The sequence below is a fragment of the Dendrobium catenatum genome, unplaced genomic scaffold, assembly GCF_001605985.2.
Source record: "Dendrobium catenatum unplaced genomic scaffold, ASM160598v2 fragScaff_scaffold_1557, whole genome shotgun sequence".
Taxonomy (NCBI): Eukaryota; Viridiplantae; Streptophyta; class Magnoliopsida; order Asparagales; family Orchidaceae; genus Dendrobium; species Dendrobium catenatum.
Window position 1 is genome coordinate 8,500,680 of NW_021320019.1, and position 22,131 is coordinate 8,522,810.

A 22,131-nucleotide genomic window follows, 5' to 3' on the forward strand; every position below is an offset into this window, starting at 1 on the left:
GAACCATCTCCTGGAAATAAGGTAAGTTCATCACCTCCCTTATACCCTATAAACAACTCTATATCCTTCAACAACTTTTCATCATCACACAAAAATTTTCTTGTTACATTAGAAGATATCCATATTCCTAAAGATGTTTCTGAGGCCTTATCTGATAAAAATTGGAAAAATACCATGAAGGATGAAATGCAGGCCCTAGAGAAGAACAAAACTTGGGAAATCGTCAATCTACCGATAGGGAAAAAATCGGTCGGCTGCAAATGGGTATTCTCAGTAAAATATAATGCTGATGGCACACTAGAGAGATATAAGGCCAAGACTAGTGGCCAAAGGGTTTACGCAAACGTATGACATTGACTACCAAGAAACGTTTGCGCCTGTAGCCAAGATGAATACTGTTCGAATACTACTCTCCTAGCAGCCAAGTACAATTGACACCTGGAATAATTGGATGTGAAAAATGCATTCCTGCGTGGGGACTTACAAGAAGAAATATTTATGGAAATACCACCAGGGTTTAAAGAAAAATCTGAAGGTAACAAGGTGTGCAAACTGAAAAAAGCTCTATATGGGCTCAAACAATCTCCAAGGGCCTGGTTCTAAAGATTCTCTAAATTCATGCTCCTGAATGGGTATCGACAGAGTCAAGGGGATCATGCACTATTCATCAAACACTCAGACTCAAGGAGAGTTACAATATTATTAGTGTATGTTGATGATATAATTTTGACTGGAAATAATGAAGAGGAGAAAGCCAGCTTAAGGAAAAATCTTATTAAGGAATTTGACATCAAAGAACTTGGTAGATTAAAATATTTCATCGGAATTGAAGTAGCTCACTCCAGCAAAGGAATCTTCATCTCACAACAGAAATACATTAAAGATCTTCTAAGAGAAACAAGTAAACTAGCCTGTAAACCAGCACCAACACCAGTAGAATCTAATCTTAAACTGGGAGAAGCTAAAGAAGATTTAGATGTAGATAAAGGGGCCTACCAGAGACTTGTAGGGAAATTGATCTACCTCTCCCACACCAGACCAGACATAGCATTTGCTGTAAGCATGGTCAGCCAGTTTATACAGAATCCAAAGCAGATTCACATGCAAGCGGTAGACAGAATCTTGCACTACCTTAAAGGAAGAGTTGGAAAAGGAATTCTCTTTAAGAAAGATCGGGGAATAACTCTAGAAGTATACACGGATGCTGACTAAGCAGGATCACCAGTTGATAGAAGATCTACTTCTGGGTATTGCACATTTCTTGGAGGTAACCTAGTTACATGGAGAAGCAAGAAACAAAATGTGGTGGTAAGATCCAGTGCAGAAGCAGAATATCGAGCTATGGCCTTGGAAATATGTGAGCTAGGGGTGTCAATTTTTGACACGACACGAAACACGACCCGAACCCGACTCGGAAAAATCCGGGTTCGGGTCAACCCAAACCCGAAACGGGTCGGGTTCGGGTCAACCCAAACCCGAAACGGGTCGGGTTCGGGTTCATCCAATAAAATTGACTCGCCAACCCTAAATTGACCCGAAAGTGACCCGAAAGTGACACGAAAACTCATTTTTGACCCGAAAACCTGAGATTGACCCGTTTTTTACCCGATTTTGACCCGAAAACCCGAGATTGACCCGATTTTTTACCCGAAAATTAGCAATTTTGAGTCAATTCCGAGTCATTCGTGTCGGGTCGGGTTGACCCGGACCCGAATCGGGTCGGGTTCGGGTCCAAAAACCTGACCCGTTTTTAAAAATGGTTTGGGTTCGGGTTGACCCGAACAGTGCCGGGTCAGTTTCAGGTTCGACCCGAACCCGACCCGATGACCCGAATTGACACCCCTAATGGGAGCTACTATGGATCAAAATAATCCTAGATGATTTAAAGGTTAAGTGGGATGAGCCCATGAAACTACATTGTGACAACAAATCAACAATCAACATAGCCCACAATCCAGTTCAGCATGATAAGACCAAGCACATAGAAGTGGACAGACATTTTATTAAAGAAAAACTAGACAGTGGTCTAGTAAGTGTCGACCATGTATCATCAAAGGATCAACTTGCAGATATCCTTACTAAAGGATTGGAAAGTTCTGCCTTTCTCAGAATGATTGACAAGCTGGGGATGATAGATCCATATCTCCAAGCTTGAGGGAGAGTGTTGAAATCTAGCCGTTCCCAGTGCAAAGGATCCAACGGACACAAAGATCAATCCGTGGGATACTCCCATGGATCACGCCATAATGAAGGAACAAATTTAGGAAAGATTTTTTATGTATTAAATATGCAATTTATTATTTCCTCATTGGGATATCTTGTATAGATCTATAAATAGGGAAGATTGTAATAAAGGATTTCAAGCTTTTCCCTCTCAAATTCTCAGTTTTAACAAAACATTTGGCTCCAGTTAAGAGATTGTTGAGGTCGGTCGTAGATGTATTTCTCGAGGCTGTTGTTCGGCATATAATCATACATGAGGAGGAGCTCTTCTCGTTGGCGGCAGAGCCCAGGAACTGCACTAGGTTTTGGTGTAGAATCCTGTCGATGCTCACAATCTCTGCAACGAATTCCTTCATCCCCTGCCTCAAATCGTGGGAGATTCTCTTCACTGCCATCTTAAGTTTGGATTTTGGTAGCTGACCTTTGTAGACTCCACCGGAACCTCCGTTGCCTAAGAGGTTCTCATCGTTGAAGCCATTGGTGGCTAAGTTAAGATCTCTATACGAGAAAACAGGATCTTTGCTTTGCCTTCTTCCTTCTTTCACCCAATCCATTTCTGTTTGCACAGAGAGAGACAAGAAAGATGAGAATAATTCTGCCCTGCATCAAGTGGGCTGTTTGAAGCCTTTAATTTTAAGCAGCTGATTGAAAGCTGATTTGAGCCCCAATTGAGCTCAGTTTGGATCGATTTGAGTCGATTTGGGCTCAATTGAATTTGGTTGAGTTAAATTTATGAAATTGGACTCGAATCGAAGAGATTTGATTTAATTTGGGTTCAATTGAGCTTAATTGGACTCAATTTTAGGTGATTTGGGTTCAGTTAGGTTGATCAGGTTCAATCGAATCGGATCATGTCGAATTCGACTCAATCGAAGTCGAGTCGACGCGAATAATGTGTCAATATTATTGGATGGTCACTTATTCCTGTTTTATATATTGAATATTTTTCTTGTGTATTACTAATCATTTCAGATACAACATACACTGAGCATCATTGAATAATTAAGACTCAATACAGTGTAGCGTTAGTGTATAAGTTAGTTTATGTTTGGCATAGGATGTACTTTTTTATTTGTTTGAGTTATTTTTTGTATTAGGTATATATTAGTTAAGCAATCATGCACACACACAGGAGAGTAAAATTGAATATTTGATTGTTTCTATTAATCGTACAGTATGATTCAAATTGTACTGTACAATATGTACATGCATATATTAATTCAAATGTTTAATTAAATGTGATTAATTAATTATGAGATAATTAATCGTATTGTATAACCACCACATCATATAGGACGATCAAGTATTTTAAGAAACCTTGCAAATTTGAACTGATTGGATTGTATGAACATTAATTAAAATTTACTAATTTAATCCCAAGGATTAAGGAATCGAATAAGATCTAATTAGCATTAATGATCGTATTGTACGATATATCATTGTTCTGCATGATTCACCCGAGAGCTCCCCTAGACGAACTTTGGTTCTTCAAGTTCATCCTGGATGATCTGTGATTCGATATAACCAATCGTACATGACGATCTTCCACAAATTAACTAATCATACTATACAAATAGAAGCATATAATTTGAACTGTAGGATTTTTTGAGAGCTCGCTTTATAAACTCTTATTATGTCTGTAGGGCAAGAGTTCTTAGGCAGTCAAAGACTTTTTTTTTTCTTTCAATGGGAGAGCTTGGACAGTGTCCAATCACAAGGGGGAGAGCATGTGAGGTTGAGAAAGGGAGAGTGCTTTGAGAGGGTTAAGGGGTGTGAGAGGGGTCACATGGTTGCTCCACTAGTATGCATCTTTGGTCCTCCAGTTATGTTTGATAGAGCTCTTGGAGAGAAGCTCTGGGAAGAAAAGTATTTGGGCGAGGAGGATAGGAATTCGACATCTCCATCGAGCCGGGAGACGAAAGGAGGGAGCAGCATCTCCGCCTGAGCGAGGAGTTAAAGGAGTGACAACATCTCTGCCGGGTCAAGGAGGCTAGAGGGGGGATTATCTCCGTCGGGCCATGGAGGTGAAAGAAGGGATGATATCTCCACGGGGCCGGGAGGCGAGAGGAGATTCTTTGGAGTCTGTAAAGTTTATTCTTTGCTTGTGATAAGAGAGAAGGGCTTCTTCACCTAACTTTGTGCTGAAGGAGTTTGAGCTAGTGCAATTCCCAAGGAGGAGGATCTTTAGGGAGTGGACGTAGGTCAATTCGACCGACCACTATAAACATGGTTTACGTGTTCTTACTTTTCTTTCAATTTTTTTCCTGCACTCTTATTTTATTTTGATTATGTTTGTGAATGAGATTTTTGGTGAATGATCTCTAGTTGAACTTTATTTTTGAAATTCATAAAAGAAAAAAATATATATTTTCTAAAATTTTAAAAACAAAAAGTCGTATTTACTTCTAGTTTTGAATTGTTTTAATCTCATTAAAGCTTTTTTGCATATAAAATTTTAGTTTTAAATTTTTTTTTTAAAGAATCAATTCATCCCTCTCTTAGTGTCCCCTTTGCACCTTCGAGTGCCTTCAGAGCACTTTCACACCTCATGTGAGATGCTTATAGTAGCATTTCCAATGTAATGAATGTAGATCATACTAAGAAAATTAGAATTCATAGTTCAAAGCTACTTCATACACAAAAACTTTCTTTCTTTAGTAGCAAACCATAAAATATAAGAGTTTGAATGAAAATGATAATTTAGGGATTGATTAAATTTGAAGAGTCAACAAGAAATTCAAACCCTAACAAATCATTGAGTATTGAAATTTTCACATTGCAATTAACATATCAATTACACTAATTTGACTAAAATAAAGAGCTTTTGTAGAGCCAATAACCAAATATTTAAAAAAATTTATGCAGTAAATAAATCATTAAATTGAAGAAGATTTAGACCATGCCTTATATAAAGGAGATGACTTCCTCTTGAATTAGGTGGACACACTTATACCACACTAAAGTAATAATTTATCCAATACATACTAAGAAAATTAGAATTCATAGTTCAAAGCTACTTCATACACAAAAACTTTCTTTCTTTAGTAGCAAACCATAAAATATAAGAGTTTAAATGAAAATGATAATTTAGGGATTGATTAAATTTGAAGAGTCAACAAGAAATTCAAACCCTAACAAATCATTGAGTATTGAAATTTTCACATTGCAATTAACATATCAATTACATCTAATTTGACTAAAATAAAGAGCTTTTGTAGAGCCAATAACCAAATATTTAAAAAAATTTATGCAGTAAATAAATCATTAAATTGAAGAAGATTTAGACCATGCCTTATATAAAGGAGATGACTTCCTCTTGAATTAGGTGGACACACTTATACCACAATCATCTGCATTATTATCGCTGAGGTGGTCTTTATCCAAATTGTCTCCATAAAAAATTGATTTATCTTCTGCCTCGTTCGGTAGAGTCGAATGCCTTCCAATAGACTTCTTTTTAATTTATTTCAATCATGTTCATTTTTTAGAAATTATTTCACCAACATAAATATGAGATTAATGCTAAAAAAATTTTAGGATGTTGGTGTATAACTTTCAAGTGATTGTCGGTGACGGTTATGACGGTGTTGGCTACGAAAAAGGTCGCGGGTTGGGGTTATAGGCAATAGAGAGGAAGTTGTTGCGCTCGAATGTGCATGAAGACATGATTTATGTTAGTTTTAATAAAAAAATATACTAATAGGGTGAGGCATAAGCGTCACACTAGTGAGGCGAGGCAGGCCTCAGCCAACCTGAGGCGAAAGCCTCATAAAAAGCTAGAGGCGAAAGACTCAAGGCATTTTTCACTAGAATTGCGCTGAGGCAGGCCTCAAGCCAAGCCTCATATTGTGCAATTTTAAACAATGTAGGCATATACTCATCTCCAAAGTATCCATATCTTGTTATGATTTCTATTGCCTTACTATGATTCGAACCATGTAAAAATAAATTTTTATATAACAATTAAAATTCAAGTTATATCAAATTTGAACATGTTGTTGTATCAAATTTGAACAAAAAAATGTAGCCGACCCCATGTAGTGGGACAAAGGCTTGATGTTGTTGTTGTTGTTGTATCAAATTTGAACAAAAAAATGGATTTTTCAACACCAATAACTAATATTAATAATAACTAATATTCAACAACAACATCATGAAGCCTTTATCCTACTATTTGGGATCAGCTACATGAATCTTTTTTTCTCAATTGTGTCATGTTAAGTATCAAATTTTTATTTAAAGAAAAGTTATTTCTAATTTTTTCTAAGTCTTTTTAGTTATACCTCTACCTTTCTTAACATAGGTAAAATCTAATACATCTACTCTTCTATCGGGTCATTGGGAGGCTGCCATTTTATGTGACCAAACCATCTAAGACGACTCTCTCTAATCTTATCTGTCACTGGAGCTACTCCAACCTTTTCACGTATATGATTGTTTAATATCATGTCTCTAAGAGTAAAACCACTCATTCACATGAGCATCCTCAGCTCTGCAACACTTAACTTAATATTATGTTTCTCTTTAAATGGCCAAATTTGCACCATAAAGCATTGCAGGTCTAACCACCATCTTATATAATTTTCCCTTAAGTTTGAGTGGTACTTTTTCTATCACCCAACAAGCTCGATGCATCCTCCACTTCAACCATCCAACTTGAATTCTACTAATATTATCCTGATCTATTTCACCATCACTCTAAATAATAAACCCAAGATATCTAAAATGTGTACTCTTATTATTGAATTGATCGCTCAAAGTCACAAACCCCCTACTAGATCTATTACTACTAAAATTGCACTCCATGTATTTGGTTTTATAGATCTACTACAATGAAAATCTTTAGACTCTAAGGTTGACCTCCATAATTCAAGTTTACCTTCAACTCCCTCTTTAGTCTTATCAATAAGAAGAATATTGTTAGCAAAAAACATACACAAGGGAACATCCTCTTTCAAATCTCTATTAAGAATATTCATGGCTAAAGCAAAAAGATATGGGCTTAAGGCTGATCCTTGACACATTAACTTAATCCTCTATAATTCACACAATCTTGTGCATCACCTTTATTCTTAAAGATAGGAATCAACACACTCATTATCCGCACATCTGACATCTTTTTAATCTTTAGAACAATATTAAAAAGTTTAGCAAGCTAAGAAATTCCTTCATCTCTTAAGCATTTCCATACCTCTATTGGAATATTATCAGGTCCAATAACTTTCCCACGCTTCGTTTTCTTTAAAGCCTCTCTAACTTTGGTTTTAGTAATACATTGATAAAAATAAAAATCTATATTTTTATTTAGTGTTAAGGTCACTAAAGTTAGGTATATTTTCACAATCTTCATTGAAAAGCTTAGTAAAATATCTCATTCACTTTTGTTAAATATCCTCTTTTAAAAAAAGTGTTTTTGATCTTCATCCTTAATGCGCTTCACTTGAACTAAATTCTTGCTACTCTTATCTCTTTGTTTGTCTAGCTTATGCATATATCTTTCACCCTCTTTAGTATTTAATCTATTATATAAATCATTAAAAGCCACAATCAAACTGTTAGCTTATACATATATCTTTTGCCCTCTTTAATATCTAATCATTATATAAATAATTAAAAGCTAAAGTCTTTACATCGCAGAATGCTTTCTTAGACTCCTTACAGACAACTTTATATCTTTCTCAATTTTCAGAATTTTTACATCTAAATCAATTTTTATAATAAATATTCTTATTTTTTATCTTTTTTTTTGCACATTTTTTATTCCACCACCAACTATTTTTATTATTTGAAGCTTTTTCTTTTGATTCTCCAAGCACATTTTTTGCAATATTCTTAATATTACAAGCTATTATTTTTCACATAATATTAGCTTCCTCATGCACCAACAAAATCTTAAGATCATGAATCTTACTCTCAAATATATTTTTGTTAGAGTTCTTTAAATACCATCATATAATCCGGTGTTGAGTACATAGACTTTCACTTGGAATAACTTTACAATCTCTGGAATCTAAACAATCTATTATTCTTACGAGAAAATAATCAATCTGAGTTTTACTATATTCATTTTTATAATTAATGAGATGTTCATCTCTTTTCTTTTCTTAAATAACATATTAGCAATAATAAAATCGTAAGCTATAACAAAATCTAATATAGTCTTATCTCATTCATTAGTCGCTACAAATCTATGACCACCATGAATGCTTTTAAAATCCTCTACCTCTCTACAAACATATCCATTTAAATCTCCCTCAATAATTTTTTTTTTTTAGAATGTATTTTTTGTATTAATTATTCTAAATCATTCTAAAATTTTAATTTTGAGCACGTATCCAAACTTACTTGAGGAATATAAACACTTATAATATTAATAATCTTATTATCAATAATAATCTTCAAATCTATAATTCTATCAATTTTTACAACACTATCTTTCAAACTCTTATCTATAATCATATCTACATCATTTCTAGTACGACTCCTACTAGAATATCAAAGTTTAAACCCTAAATTATCAATCTCCTTATCCTTCTCTCTCATCCATTTAGTTTCTTGAATGCATAAGATATTTATCTTCCTATAAATCATAATATCAATTAATTTCATTAATTTTTTTTTAAGCGAACATACATTCCATGATCCTAACCTAATTTTAGTTTCAAATGCCTTCCAATAGACTTCTTTTTAATTTATTTCAATCATGTTCATTTTTTAGAAATTATTTCACCAACATAAATATGAGATTAATGCTAAAAAATTTTTAGGATGTTGGTGTACAACTTTCAAGTGATTGTCGGTGACGGTTATGACGGTGTTGGCTACGAAAAAGGTCGCGGGTTGAAGTTATAGGCAATAGAGAGGAAGTTGTTGCGCTCGAATGTGCTCGAATGTGCTCGAATGTTAAGGTCACTAAAGTCAGGTATATTTTCACAATCTTCATTGAAAAGCTTAGTAAAATATCTCATTCACTTTTGTTAAATATTCTCTTTTAAAAAAAGTGTTTTTGATCTTCATCCTTAATGCGCTTCACTTTAACTAAATTCTTGTTACTCTTATCTCTTTGTTTGTCTAGCTTATGCATATATCTTTCACCATCTTTAGTATTTAATCTATTATATAAATCATTAAAAGGTAAAGTCTTTGATTTGCGGATTGTTTCCTTAGACTCCTTACATGCAATTTTATATTTTTCCTAATTTTTAAAATTTTTACATCTAAACTAATTTTTATAACATAGCTTCTTATTTTTTATTTTTTCTTGCACATTTTGATTTCAACACCAATTATTTTTACTATTAGAAGTTTTTCCTTTTGATACTCCAAGCGCATCCTTAGCAACTTTTTTAACATTACAAGCTATTGTTTCCTACATGACATTAGCTTCCTCATGCACGAACAAAATCTTAAGATCATGAATCTTACTCTCAAAGATATTTTTTTGCTAGAGTTCTTAAATTTCACCATCTAATCCTAGAACGATGATATACTATATTTTTCATATTATGCCAATTCATCTGTAAGTCCAAAATTAATAAGAGATATTGGGTACATAGACTTTCACTCATAATAACTTTACAATCTTTGCAATCTAAATGATATATTTTTCTTGCAAAAAAATTATCAATCTAAGTTTTACTATATCCATTCTTATAAGTGATGAGATGTTCATCTCTTTCTTAAATAAGATATCAGCAATTATAAAATCATAAGTTATAGCAAAATCTAATATAGTCTTATCACCTTCATTAGTCGCTCCAAATCCATAGCCACCATAAATTCTTTTAAAATCATCTACCTCTCTACCAACATGTCCATTTAAATCTCCCACAATAAAAACTCTTTCTTCAAGAGACATCTTTTGTATTAATTCTTTTAAGTCATTCCAAAATTTTAATTTGAACACATATCCAAACCTACTTGAGAAGCATAAGTACTTATAATATTAATAATCTTATAATTAACAATAATTTTCAAAACTATAATTTTATCTCCTATTCTATCAATTTTTACAATATTATCTTTCAAACTCTTATATATAATTACACCTACACAATTTCTAATATAACTCCTACTAGAATACCAATGTTTAAATTCAAAACTATCAATCTCCTTAGCATTCTCTCACACCCATTTAGTTTCTTGAATGCATAGAATATTTATCTTTCTATGAATCATAATATCAATTAATTACATTAATCTGTCTATAAAGGAACATACATTCCAAGATTCTAACCTAATTTTAGTTTCATGAACTAGCTTCTTTACCCACATTCATCCATGATGTGAGAACCCTTGCCTATTTAACACTGCTTCCACGTGTCGATGCAGCAGCCCTTGCACACTTCTTGTTGTATTCAGACCATACAACGCGTCACTTCCAAGGAACGCCCTAGCATTAACATAATGTATTAAAATATTCATGTTATGATTATTCGACAAGTTTATGCTTATTATCGATTACCTAACACAACCCTCTATTTTTTTCATCCAGGACTTGAGACATAGCAATGACAGTGTTATTAATAATAACTAATATTAATAAGCAAAAAATAATGAGATTGCTAAAGTGAAAAAAATTAGACCTCATGCTGATACAATGAAATAATTGCACCACACTAAAATGAATCCTTCATCCAACAGACATAATATTGAAAAAAAATATATAAATAATAAATTTTGATTGACTAAATGCTCCATAATTTACATTCCTACAATATCTATTGATTGACTTCTTATCTTCGAATTAACATATATAATTGGCACAAAATCAACCCAACTTGGCTCTAATAACCCCAAAATTGGAGCTTCAATCTTCATCCAAAAGTTTACACAAGGAACCCTGACGGCACAATCAAAGATGACTACCGATAATGGTAAAAAGACTAAACAAAACCGTTCGAGTGGTCTCCAACGGCATCAGTAGTTTAACCAGTAGAACATAGCAGTCACCCGGCAATTCCAGCAGCCGAGGTAAACCTCAGATAGCGGTAAAACAGAAAACCCATGAGAAAACCCAAAAACGCAGCTCCCACAAATGCAAGTAATGTAAATTGTAGAAAATGATTGAAATTAAAAAAAATGCAATGAAAATTAAATATAATTATTAAAAATAAACTTGCTCAGTGTTGAGTATAGGCATATAGATCTCTTTTAAATTTGATCGGGATATGAGGTCTACACTCTTCGAAAGCACAAATCTTACATTCTACAACGAGCTAAATTTGATCTTTGTTTAATTTTTTTAGTAATTTTTTTTTTGTTTTGTTTTATTTAGTCATGATAGGATGCTGCTTATAAGAACAGTTTGTGCTCCTTTAGTATGATTTCTCATGATTTGGTTCACCCTTAGCGGTCATTTGGTTTGCTATGGTTTGCTAAAAACATGATGTGGAGTAAAAAAATGCAATGTAAAGGGAATATAGTGTATTTGAAATATTTGAAGTTGTTTGGATGAGTACAAAAACAATACATGAGATTACTTTTTTTCTGTTTGGCTTGAAGTAAAATAAATGCAGTGTAAAGGTCGATTTGATGGTGCTCGGCCGTAGGTGGTGGTGGTTAGTGGCAACCTTCGGTGGCTAAGGGTGGCCAATGACGGGGGCGGGTGGGCAGTGCTGGCAACAGCTGGTTGTAGTCGGCAGCGTAGGCAGTGATGGTAACAGGTTAGCTTGGCTGCGGTGAAAATGGTTTTCACTCAAAATTAGGCCAGCTTATACCTCAAATGTTAATTGGAATATTTTGCATTACATTTAAAAGTACTTTACACTATATTCTTTTCTCATCCAACCAAATATTAATATTTGCAAAACTCCTACAGAAAGAATACTTTACAACCATTTTACTTTCAACAAAACAAACCCTTGTCTATTTACCTTAATTGATTTGTTTGGGCACGCTACAGTTGTGATCGCAACCCTACAAATTAATTGCACTTTGGATTTATTTTCTCCTGCTGTTTGACCATTAGGTAGCATGGGCTCCTGTGAGGGGAGTTCTTGGGTGTAAGCTAAAGTATTATGGACGGAACATTTTTCTTCTGTGCTAGATTCTAACTCAATTTAACTGATTGTTGTAGGTCATTGCAGCTGGTGATCTCTGTGCTATCTGCCAGGAGAAAATGCATGCTCCTATCCTTCTCCGGTGTAAACACGTTTTCTGCGAGGACTGCGTTTCTGAATGGTAATTGCCTCTCCTCTTCTTCTATTTATTTGTTCATCCTCCTTTATTCTTCTATCACAGGAACCCTCAAAATTGTTCCTCTGAATTTTTCCAGCTAACCTTAAAATTATGCCTTAATGCAAGTTTCACCATGACATAGTCTGTTGGAACAAGTTGCATGAATCTTCTTATACTAATCAATTGAAATTATCAAACAGTTCCATCTAATCTTGCAACACTATCATAATTAAGGTTTCGTTTGGGACGACTTTCTTCTTGCTTTCTAAAATAATTTTCTAATACAAAATTTTTTTAAATTTGAAATTGTTCCTCTGAACTTTTCCAGCTCACCTGAAAATTATGCCATAAAGCAAGTTTCACCTTGGCATAATCTGTTGGAACAAGTTGCTGGAATCCTCTTATACTAATCAATTGAAATTATCAAACAGTTCCATCTATCTTGCAACACTGCCATAATTAAGGTTTCGTTTGGGATGACTTTCTTCTTGCTTTCTAAAGCAAATTTTTAGTACAAAAATTTCTTGAATTTGATATTTTTTACTAGAAAGCCGTTTTAGAAAACAGTACAAAAGTTTTTCAAACGAAGCCCAAATCTAAATATCTTTGTCTGATCCAATGTTTCATTAAATATAATGGTCATGGAGAAAACTTTGTGATTCTTTTTCCAGGTTTGAGAGGGAACGCACATGCCCTCTGTGCCGGGCACTTGTGAAGCCCGCTGACCTTCGATCATTTAGCGACGGTTCAACCAGCCTTTTCTTTCAGATTTTCTAGCTAACATGCTTAAAGAAGAGCTACACTTCTCTGATGATTTTAAATTCTTTGAATTGATTTTGAAAGAAGTGCAATATATAAGTAATTTATATTGTACTTATCTCAAAACAAATTCAAAATTTTTAAAATCTATCTTTATCAAAAATTTGATGAGCATGTCCTGATCAAATTTTTTTACCAAGATAGATGATCCTAATAATTGCTGGAGTGCTCCCATGAAATGCTGGGGAGGCTTTAAAGTGCTGCAAGTTCTCTGTATTCTGCATGTACTCTGCCATGTCTGCAGCTGTAGCAAATCTGGTAGAGATGTTTATTATTAACTGTACAAAGAAAAGTAAATTAACATCTGCGAGTCAAAGAACAGATCAAAAGTGAAAAATTAAATATATTTTTTTCTCGGGAATGCTATTTTCTGTACATGTATCTTTGAAATGCAGATGAAGAAGAAAATAAATTAATTTTATTTGAATGAAATGCAGGTCTCCTGTGATTTTTATTTTGTGGATATGCTACACATAAATTTCATCCTTGTTCTTATTCTCAGTTTGATTGCTCTGACTTTGTGGCCTAAGAACTTATCGAAGCTATCTTTTCTGTTCCCTTTAAAATAAAAAATAAAAAATAATCCTTTATTTGTTGAAGGGGGAACTTGGGCTCTTCTGTTTTGTTTTGTAGTGTTGTATGGAATAGGGATAGTTTTTAACGTAATCTTCAAATGTATGAGAGTTAAAAGAAAAAGTTCTTATAGAATAAAATAATGAATAAATTTCACTATTGATTTCTTTAATGCTAGAAAAATTCACTATAAATTTCTTGTGCAAAAAATAACTTATAAAAATAATAAGCAATGAAAAGTTTTTATATGATTTTAAATAATTTTAAGAAGCATGCATGATTTAGTTTTGCAATAATTGATTTGGTATAAATGAAACAAAAAATTTGTCAAATAATTATTAATAATATGTTGATAAATAGTAGACTAGTAATATTATTATTTGTAAAGTAATCAAAGAGTTCCCCCATTTACAAGAAGTTCATATTAGAAATTAACTTTATTTTATATATTTTAATATATAATATAGCTATAATTGGTGAAATTTGTGTCAAATTTAATGAAAAGTATAATTTAATAAATAAAATATTTAGATGATAGATAATTTCTAGTTAAGGGAATAAAGATTAAATATACAATATGTAATTTAAGTGTGTGTGCGTGTGATATTACAAAATATCAGTCAATATTACTACTATTTGAACGGAGATTTTTATGGATTTTTAAACATAAAATTTATAAAAAGTACACTTATGTGATTTGCATGGTTGGATTATGAAGAAATTCTTAAAAGATTAGTTTAGCTTGTTATTAATGACAATAATAATGTGAATTTATGGCTAAATCACGACGAACAAATTAAAAAATAATTATATATATGAGGGACAATCGGAACAATATTTATTGAAGATAAAATAGTACAAATAGACTTAGATTATTTGAACATATAAAAGAATTTAGAAGAAAGGGGGGCTGACCAAAACTAACTTAACTTCAAAACTCTTATGTAACAGTTTATTCATAAATCGGAAAATGAAAAGCCTGAATTTTAAGGCAAGTGTTTTTTACTTTTTTCTTTAATTTGCAACTGAGCCTCGCTAATGAAAACTTTATCACCTCCTGTTCTAGCTTTGGCACATCCACGACCGCCATGGAAGCAAATATGTGACCTTCATTCTCTTCACTCTGTTTCTACTTTCTTCCTTCTCCGATCAACCCGCTCGCCATCAATGGCCATCTCTTCTGTCTTATCGGTTGTCTCAGCCTCTCACTTTCCCTTCTCATCCCCATATCACCACCTTCGCCGAAGAGCCCATCCTCCCATCTCCATTTCCACCGATCCCTCTCATGTCGACGTCCTCTGTCTCCGCGACCTCCTTGTCTCCGCTGGCCACTCCTGTCATCGCTTCCCGGTTTCCGCGGGCGAAGGCCTCGTGGAGCCCGCTGATGTCGGAAAGCTACGGACAGCTATCGATCACAGCTTCATCTTGGTTTCCGTGTTCTGCCGTGCCAGATTTTTACCCTCCACCGCTACCGCCGTAGACGACGGCTCAGATGAGACATCGGTAGCTCTCGGCTTTGAGAATTTCTTCGAGAGTAATTTCTGGGCGCCAGGTCCCGAACACCATTTGATTGGGTTTGGCCGGGCAGTGTCGGATATAGGATTGACGGCTTCCATTCACGATGTAGTGGTATGTGTGAAACTTTTCCTTGTTCTTTTTATTCCAACAGTTGCTAATAAATCAAAGGTGTTTACGGAGCCCGCCCCGCCCCCGGAAGAAAGAATGTGTATTGGGTATTCTTATTTGGTTGAGATTTGAGTGATAAATGGATGGCACATGATGTGGTATACCAATAATTCTATAATTTTCTTTAATTTATGGGAAGCAGTTGTTATAACCATACATTAGGTTATCAATCCATGGGGAAAGTATGTTATTTCAAGATTTTCTAAGCTCCCTTTGCTGTGCTTGTTATCTTGCAGAATATTGTAGGTATAGTTATGAATATGTTTATAGCAAATGCAGTCACAGAAAGCAACTTCTAAAATAAACTCCTTTGACTGTTTCCTCGCATTTGCCAGTTTTTCTTCATGTTCTTATTTTGGAAATAAACAGCATTCCTTGCTTTGATTCAGCAACTGGGCTTTCATACTTCGTAGTGAACAGTCACTCATTTACAATGTTGCCAATGCCATTGCTGGCTTCTTAACACTATCAAAGATACAGAGTTGCTGTTGAAAATGAGCTTTCACTCACAAATATAGATAAGTAACTCAATTAATGGGTATGAAAGAGAGTTTGACCTCAAACAAAAGAGAATTTCAAGATATTTGATGTATATATATTTTTAAAATTTATCATGAATTCATGTTCTGTCCTCTCTTTTCTATTATGTGGTCTTATCTTGAAAAAAATAAAAATTGAGTTCTCCTATATTAAGGATCATATACAGTCTTATTTCGGCTTTTATGTCATGCGTGTGTTATTTACTGCCTTTATCTGTCATGGTTTTTGCCTTTCCTAGGACTAATTGGAAGCAATTTTCTTCTTTAAGTGAACGCACTAGTGATCATACTGTAATTGATGAAACAACATCTGTGCTCTTTATTATATGAACTTTGGCATGTTATTTACCTGTGTAAAGTCTAATTACATACCTAATGTCCTTGGAATAGCTTTATGTAAGTGGAAAGTTGCATGTCTTGCGGAAATAAGAAATTTGTCAGGATGCATTTGTTCTAAAACACGCAGCCAAGTTTTTTTACTTTCTATTCTGAACAAAATTAACTGCAGTTGCATTTTTATCATTAAGTTGTGATCTAAGTTTACTATTTGAACTTTGGTACCTTACATATATTCATGTATATTAAATTAATGTGTTCTAGGTCATGCCTTCACTGCAGAAACAAGGTATTGGTCGAAAGATTGTTGAGAGAATAATTAGGTATTGTTAGATATTCAGCACTTTTTTTTCCTTTATTCTTTTGTTTTACAAACATTTTCTATGAACATTTGATTATTGTATAATGTTCCCGTTTTAATCTTCTACTATTTTCTTTTGGTATGTGAACTCTTGTTTTTCTTGTTGAGCTTATGTTGTTGATTTTTCATCTGGGTTATTGAAGAAATATGCATGCTTGTTAGTAAAATTCGCTCTTGTTTTTTCATGGAAAATACATACTATTTCTCAAAGAATTGAATAATTTTTTTTCATTAATTTCTATGTTGTGCATTTGCGGATGAGTTATTTTGAAGGATGCATTTGTTGTCATGAGGCTGTTAAAATAAACTAACAAATTAGAATGGATTTTTCTTTCTGAGGCTGTGGTAGATTTGCTTTATACATAATGATTTGCTTCATTTAATGCATCCCTAAAGCTTAGAAAAGTTTATAATCATTAAAATTGTTTATGAGAAGCAATAAAAACAAGTTTTTAACTCTTAATGTTCATTGACAACATATTTTTATAGGATTGATAGATTGTTCTTAATTGCATGTTGAGGATGACGTTGCATTATGTAAGGAGCATTTGAATGTTTGGAATAATCCCACATTTAATGAAAACACGATTGCAACAATGGGTGGTGAAATTTTAACTTGCTCAACAAAGAATTAGAATGTGATTTTCACCAAGCAATTATAACGAATGTAAAAATGCAAAACGTAAATAAAGTGCAGTAAGGGAAAAATCATACCAGAAGATTTATAGTGGTTCGGTCACTTGAGCTACGTCCACTCTCCGGAGTCATCCACTCCGGGAATTTCACTATTAAACAATAATTCTCCTTTTGCCCCCACAGCAAGGCGGAGAAGCCTTTATAAACCTCACTTTCACCTTTCCGACGTGGCGGAGTACCAAACGCTATGTCACCCTCCCGGTGACGGCAGCGAACCTTCTCGTTTTTTTCCTCCTGGAGAAGGCGGAGTACCTTAGAAGACACGGATCTTGAAGGATCTCCCCCTTATAAAGCTTCCCACAAGATCTTCTCGGGCCATAGGAGGAGCAACATGCAACAAGCTAGGAGCAACGTGCAACAAGCTAGGAGCAACCGTGTGATCTCCCTCACAAACTCACCTTCTCCCTCCTCTCACAAACCCAAAATCTTCTAAAAAAGCTCTCTATCAAGAAATCACCTTCTAGCCACGTTCCTCTCTCACACATATTCCTCAAAAGACAGAAGTTTAGATATTTAAATCAGGCTCCAAGAAACCCTAAATTTTCAATATAGCCTTTTCTGTTCGTATAGTACGATCCAAGATCGTACAGTACGATCAGTTCAAAACAGCCTTCGTCCTGGTACAAAAGAGTACGAATAGATAATTTCTCTGAACAACATTGTCCAGTACGATTCAACATCGTTCAATACGATGTGTTATTTTCTTTCTGTTCGTACAGGACGAACGCTAGGATGATCAAAACTCGTCTCTGTTCATCGTCTGGTACGATCCACATCGTACAATACGATACCTTAAAAGCTTAAGGCCGTCTAGTACGATTAGTTCAAAAATCAAGGGATCGTCTAGTACGATGTTCGGGACAATCGAAAACAGCATTGGTTGATCGTACAGTACGAACTATGGTTTAAAATTGCACAATATGAGGCTCGCCTCATGAATGAAAAACGCCTCAATACCCAAATACACAATTTTAAACATTGGTACAAACCATATCGTACAGTACGATAACCAATCAAAAATTAATCCTTGATTTACTGACTAATCACGGGGGTTAATTTATGTAGGTATACAAATTATTGTATAGTACGATTTGATCGTACAGTACGATTAGTTCAAAATTTACGGTTTAAAAACTTACTTAAATTAATCTGGTGGTTAGGATTTTTAATTAAAAACATATCGTATAGTACGATACCATTCATACAGTATGATCTGTTCACAGGTAGCTGTTGAACCGCAGTAGTTTGTATAGTACGATTTAAACTCGTACAGTACGATCTATAGAGAGTTAAAAATAATTTTTTACTTAAAATAAAGCTCTCCCCCTGTGTGTGTGCCGGGTTGCTTAGTTTGCATACACTTTGTGGTCAGACTCAAGATAAGAAAAAAAAAAAAAACAAAATAAATGAAAATTAAATGGTTTCAAGCTTCACATCCTACTTTACCTAGTCTTGAGTCTTCTTGTTATCTTGAGTAATATGTGATCTCCCTGAAATGTTAGTAATCACATACAAGAGCAAAATTCAAAATATTCAATGAATAATCAATTAATTCAAATTGACATTTTTTGTCATCATCAAAATTTCAGACTAAGGGTCATGGACTGCAACAATGTTTTCTTGTTAACTTGGGAGAAATCACCCACTCTTTCTTTTAAAACATTAAATTGAAAATAAGTGGGAAAAAGCAGTTCCTAAGCCTTCTTAATACAAATACTTATATAATCTTAGTACCCATTTGAAGTGAGTGGGGAGTGATGGAGTTTAATGCATGGTTTTAATGCTAGCACTAGCTGTTGGAAGCTGCTTCATCAACTACTACGCTAGTATTGCCTGTCTCTGATTGACTTCATCTTTTGGAATAGGCACTTGATCATTAAGTGTTGGACATAACTTCTTCCCTACGGATAAGTGGTATTAGAGATGAAATTCCTCTAGGTTTCAGTGTTTGATGCAAGTTGTGGTTTCTATGATTTAACTCCTCTCTCATGTTTGAACCAAATTTATCGACTCACTGATTTCATGCCCATCTTAGAGCTTTTTGGTAAATTTTTTGGTTATGACATGATTGTTGTGGAAAGTTTTAAATATACAGAGAGTTGTGGATTAAATTTTGAATGTTCCCTTAATGAGACGAATTGATGAGGCACATGATATTAGATTTAGTCCCATTTTGGATCACCATACAACAAGGTTATGTGAATGTTGGACTGATTGATTCTCATCCCTGGACTTAAACGTTTTGTTTAAACATAGGTTTGGTCCCTAGTATATTGCACACAACTAACTCAAATCTTGTTGATTCTGTCTTTTTATCTAAAAAATTATGCTGAATCCTTTTTGTGTGAGTCCGTGCATCAGAAGGTTTTGTTAGAGTTTTATTTGGCATTTGACTGTCAGAATGCCCATTATGATAATTAGAAGAAGGTTTTACAAAGCATCTATACAAGAGAATGAATGGGTCCTCATAATGTTGATATATTTCTTTTCATTTTCATTCTCCAACAATAACACCAAATCGTGAAATCCCTTGAAATTGGTGGGCTTCAGACATATTAGCTGGCTTTGTTTTTCGGAGATTGATGGCAAAGAATTTGGCTAAGATTATTTTGATACTATGTGCTGATAACTCTTTAGAGATCTGCATAATTTGATTTGAGTGTAAAGCTACCAAAAATGTCTCCATGGATTGCAATTCGTGGAAACCACTAAGCATATGTGAATGTACCCCTGATTAATTCTCATCCTTGGGCTTAAACTTTTTGTGTAAATATGTTGACCCCTATAACAAAAAAACACGCGAAAGGAGTGAAACCTACAATTTAGTGATGGCCGGTGGTTGTGATTGTCAAATGACCTCTGATTGTCAAACGAACTGTGCTGTTGCAATCAGAACGTCGAATTTATTCGAGAGGGAGCCCCTTGTAGTCAATTCGCGTGAATAGGGTAAAAATCGGTGACTAACACCTGAAATTGACTCGCGATGTCATCAAAATGATTTCTGATAGCAAAACGGACTTCGCCGATGCATTCGACACGTCGACAATACTTATAAACGACCATAATTTTCCCAACGGAGCTCGTCTTGAAAAATCGGCATGAATCTTGAGGAAATTGCACGCACGAATCGAGGCAGAGAAAAATTCTGTCATTTTAAAACAATGATAATAATAATAACATTATTATTATTAATAGAATACAAAATCAAATCAAAATTACTTCGTATCACCTGCGCTTGCTCCGTCAAAATCCCATAATTCTCGGCTTTTTAGCGTTTCCTTGCGGGATTTCTGCTTAGCTCATCTCAATTGAATCTTTGGCCCATCGTTAAAATGAAACCAAATGACGTTTTGCTTTTTTTTTTTTTTTTTTCTGCTCTCGCTCCCTCCCCTGAAATTCCCTACTTCCACTTGATCTCCACGGTTCAACAGTCGAACGTCCCTGTAGGCCAAACCGACGCCCAGTTCGATCCTTCCTTGAACTTTTCGCAGTCCACACTGATCTACCTGCATGACATTAGATCGACTGCTAAACGCAAGCTTCCACTACTTGCGCCTGTAGCCAGAATCGCAAGCCACCTGCACTTGTTCCACTATAAGCCGCTCGAAGACCACAACACACTACCCCTGCAGCCAATCCTGATCAATCAAACCTCACGTTCGACCTGATTGAACCGTCCTCTGCTTTATCGGCCCCCAGCTCATGACCTTCTGACCCTGCAAACAGACCAACTGGCGTGATTCCCAACTTGTGCTCGTCAAACCAATGCCCACAAGCCTTCCGATTTCACCTTAGCCATTCTTTTGAGGACCCGTAACCCAACCGGACCCTAATCCCGTCACCAGCAGCAGCCTTCCACCAAACTCCCCCACTCCAACTAGGCTTCGATCCTCCCAGCCCAACTCCATAGCCCTATTTGATTCTCACCTGACCTCTTCACCCGACAGTAGGATCCGACCTCTCAGTCCCTCTATTTCTTCTCTGTACGTGTTCCCTAAGCCGTAAAACCACAACAGCCGCTCCTGCTCTTGCCGAACTTCACTTCTTGCAATCCAAGCCCGTCGGCTCAGTACACTCTCACGTGAAGCTCAAAACCTCTTCACACAACAATTATTATTTCTCCTATTCACCTCCAGCCAAATAAATAGCCAATTTCCTTCCTCCAAATTTACTGAAGCAAGCCATTAGTCCAAAAGCTATTATATCATTCTCTCTCTCTCTCCTGAGTTTTTTTTATTAATACTAATTGTTGTTATTTTTAGACATTAAAAAAAAGACAAAAAAGAGAAAAAAAGAAAAAAGCAAGAAAAAGGAAAAAGAAGAAAAATAGAAGTTTTTTGTCTCGATCCTCATGCACATCTTCCTCATTGTCGTCGCAATCGGTCACCTCGTTCAAGGTATAAATGCCTCTAAACTTAAAAAATACCTCAAATCCCGCTCTCGATGCTCACGGTGCACCGAAAGTCACCCATACAAACTTTTATCTATTGTGGTGGGACGGAACTCTGTACAGCGCTTACGGCGAGGGGGTAGATCCTATACACTTTTTTCTAGCATGACGGGGATAACTTTAAGTACCAGTGTACGTGCCTCAGTGCCTGCGGGAAAATACTGCATTTTCAAATAGGTACCCCTAAAGACCTTTAAACGCCTTTATCTGGTGTGATGGGATCAAAGACCACAGCCGTGGTGTCGCCCGACACCTACCATACACGCTTT

General features: G+C 34.9%; 2 protein-coding genes across 9 annotated transcripts in view; both read left to right on the forward strand.

The window, feature by feature from the left end:
* Nucleotides 1–13,675, forward strand: part of LOC110113550 (RING finger and transmembrane domain-containing protein 2) — a 51,642-nt gene extending 37,967 nt beyond the window's left edge. For 2 of the 3 annotated variants that reach the window (XR_002305158.2, XR_002305159.2), the window contains exon 8: nt 12,302–12,405. Coding sequence is in view for 1 of the 3 variants with exons in the window: in XM_020846185.2 (XP_020701844.1) it covers nt 12,302–12,405; nt 13,074–13,179 (210 nt within the window). In the remaining 2 variants the exon portion in view is untranslated. Of the gene's footprint in view, nt 1–12,301; nt 12,406–13,073 lie in introns of those variants that run through there. The other variant, XM_020846185.2, reaches the window with a different exon arrangement.
* A 1,131-nt stretch (nt 13,676–14,806) lies between these two features.
* LOC110113561 overlaps nt 14,807–22,131 on the forward strand; it is a 31,112-nt gene continuing 23,787 nt past the window's right edge. For all 6 annotated transcript variants that reach the window (XM_028700612.1, XM_028700611.1, XM_020846199.2 and 3 more), the window contains exons 1-2: nt 14,807–15,423; nt 16,620–16,678. In XM_028700612.1, coding sequence (XP_028556445.1) covers nt 14,833–15,423; nt 16,620–16,678 — 650 coding nt within the window. In that variant the 5' untranslated portion in view covers nt 14,807–14,832. The remainder of the gene's footprint in view (nt 15,424–16,619; nt 16,679–22,131) is intronic.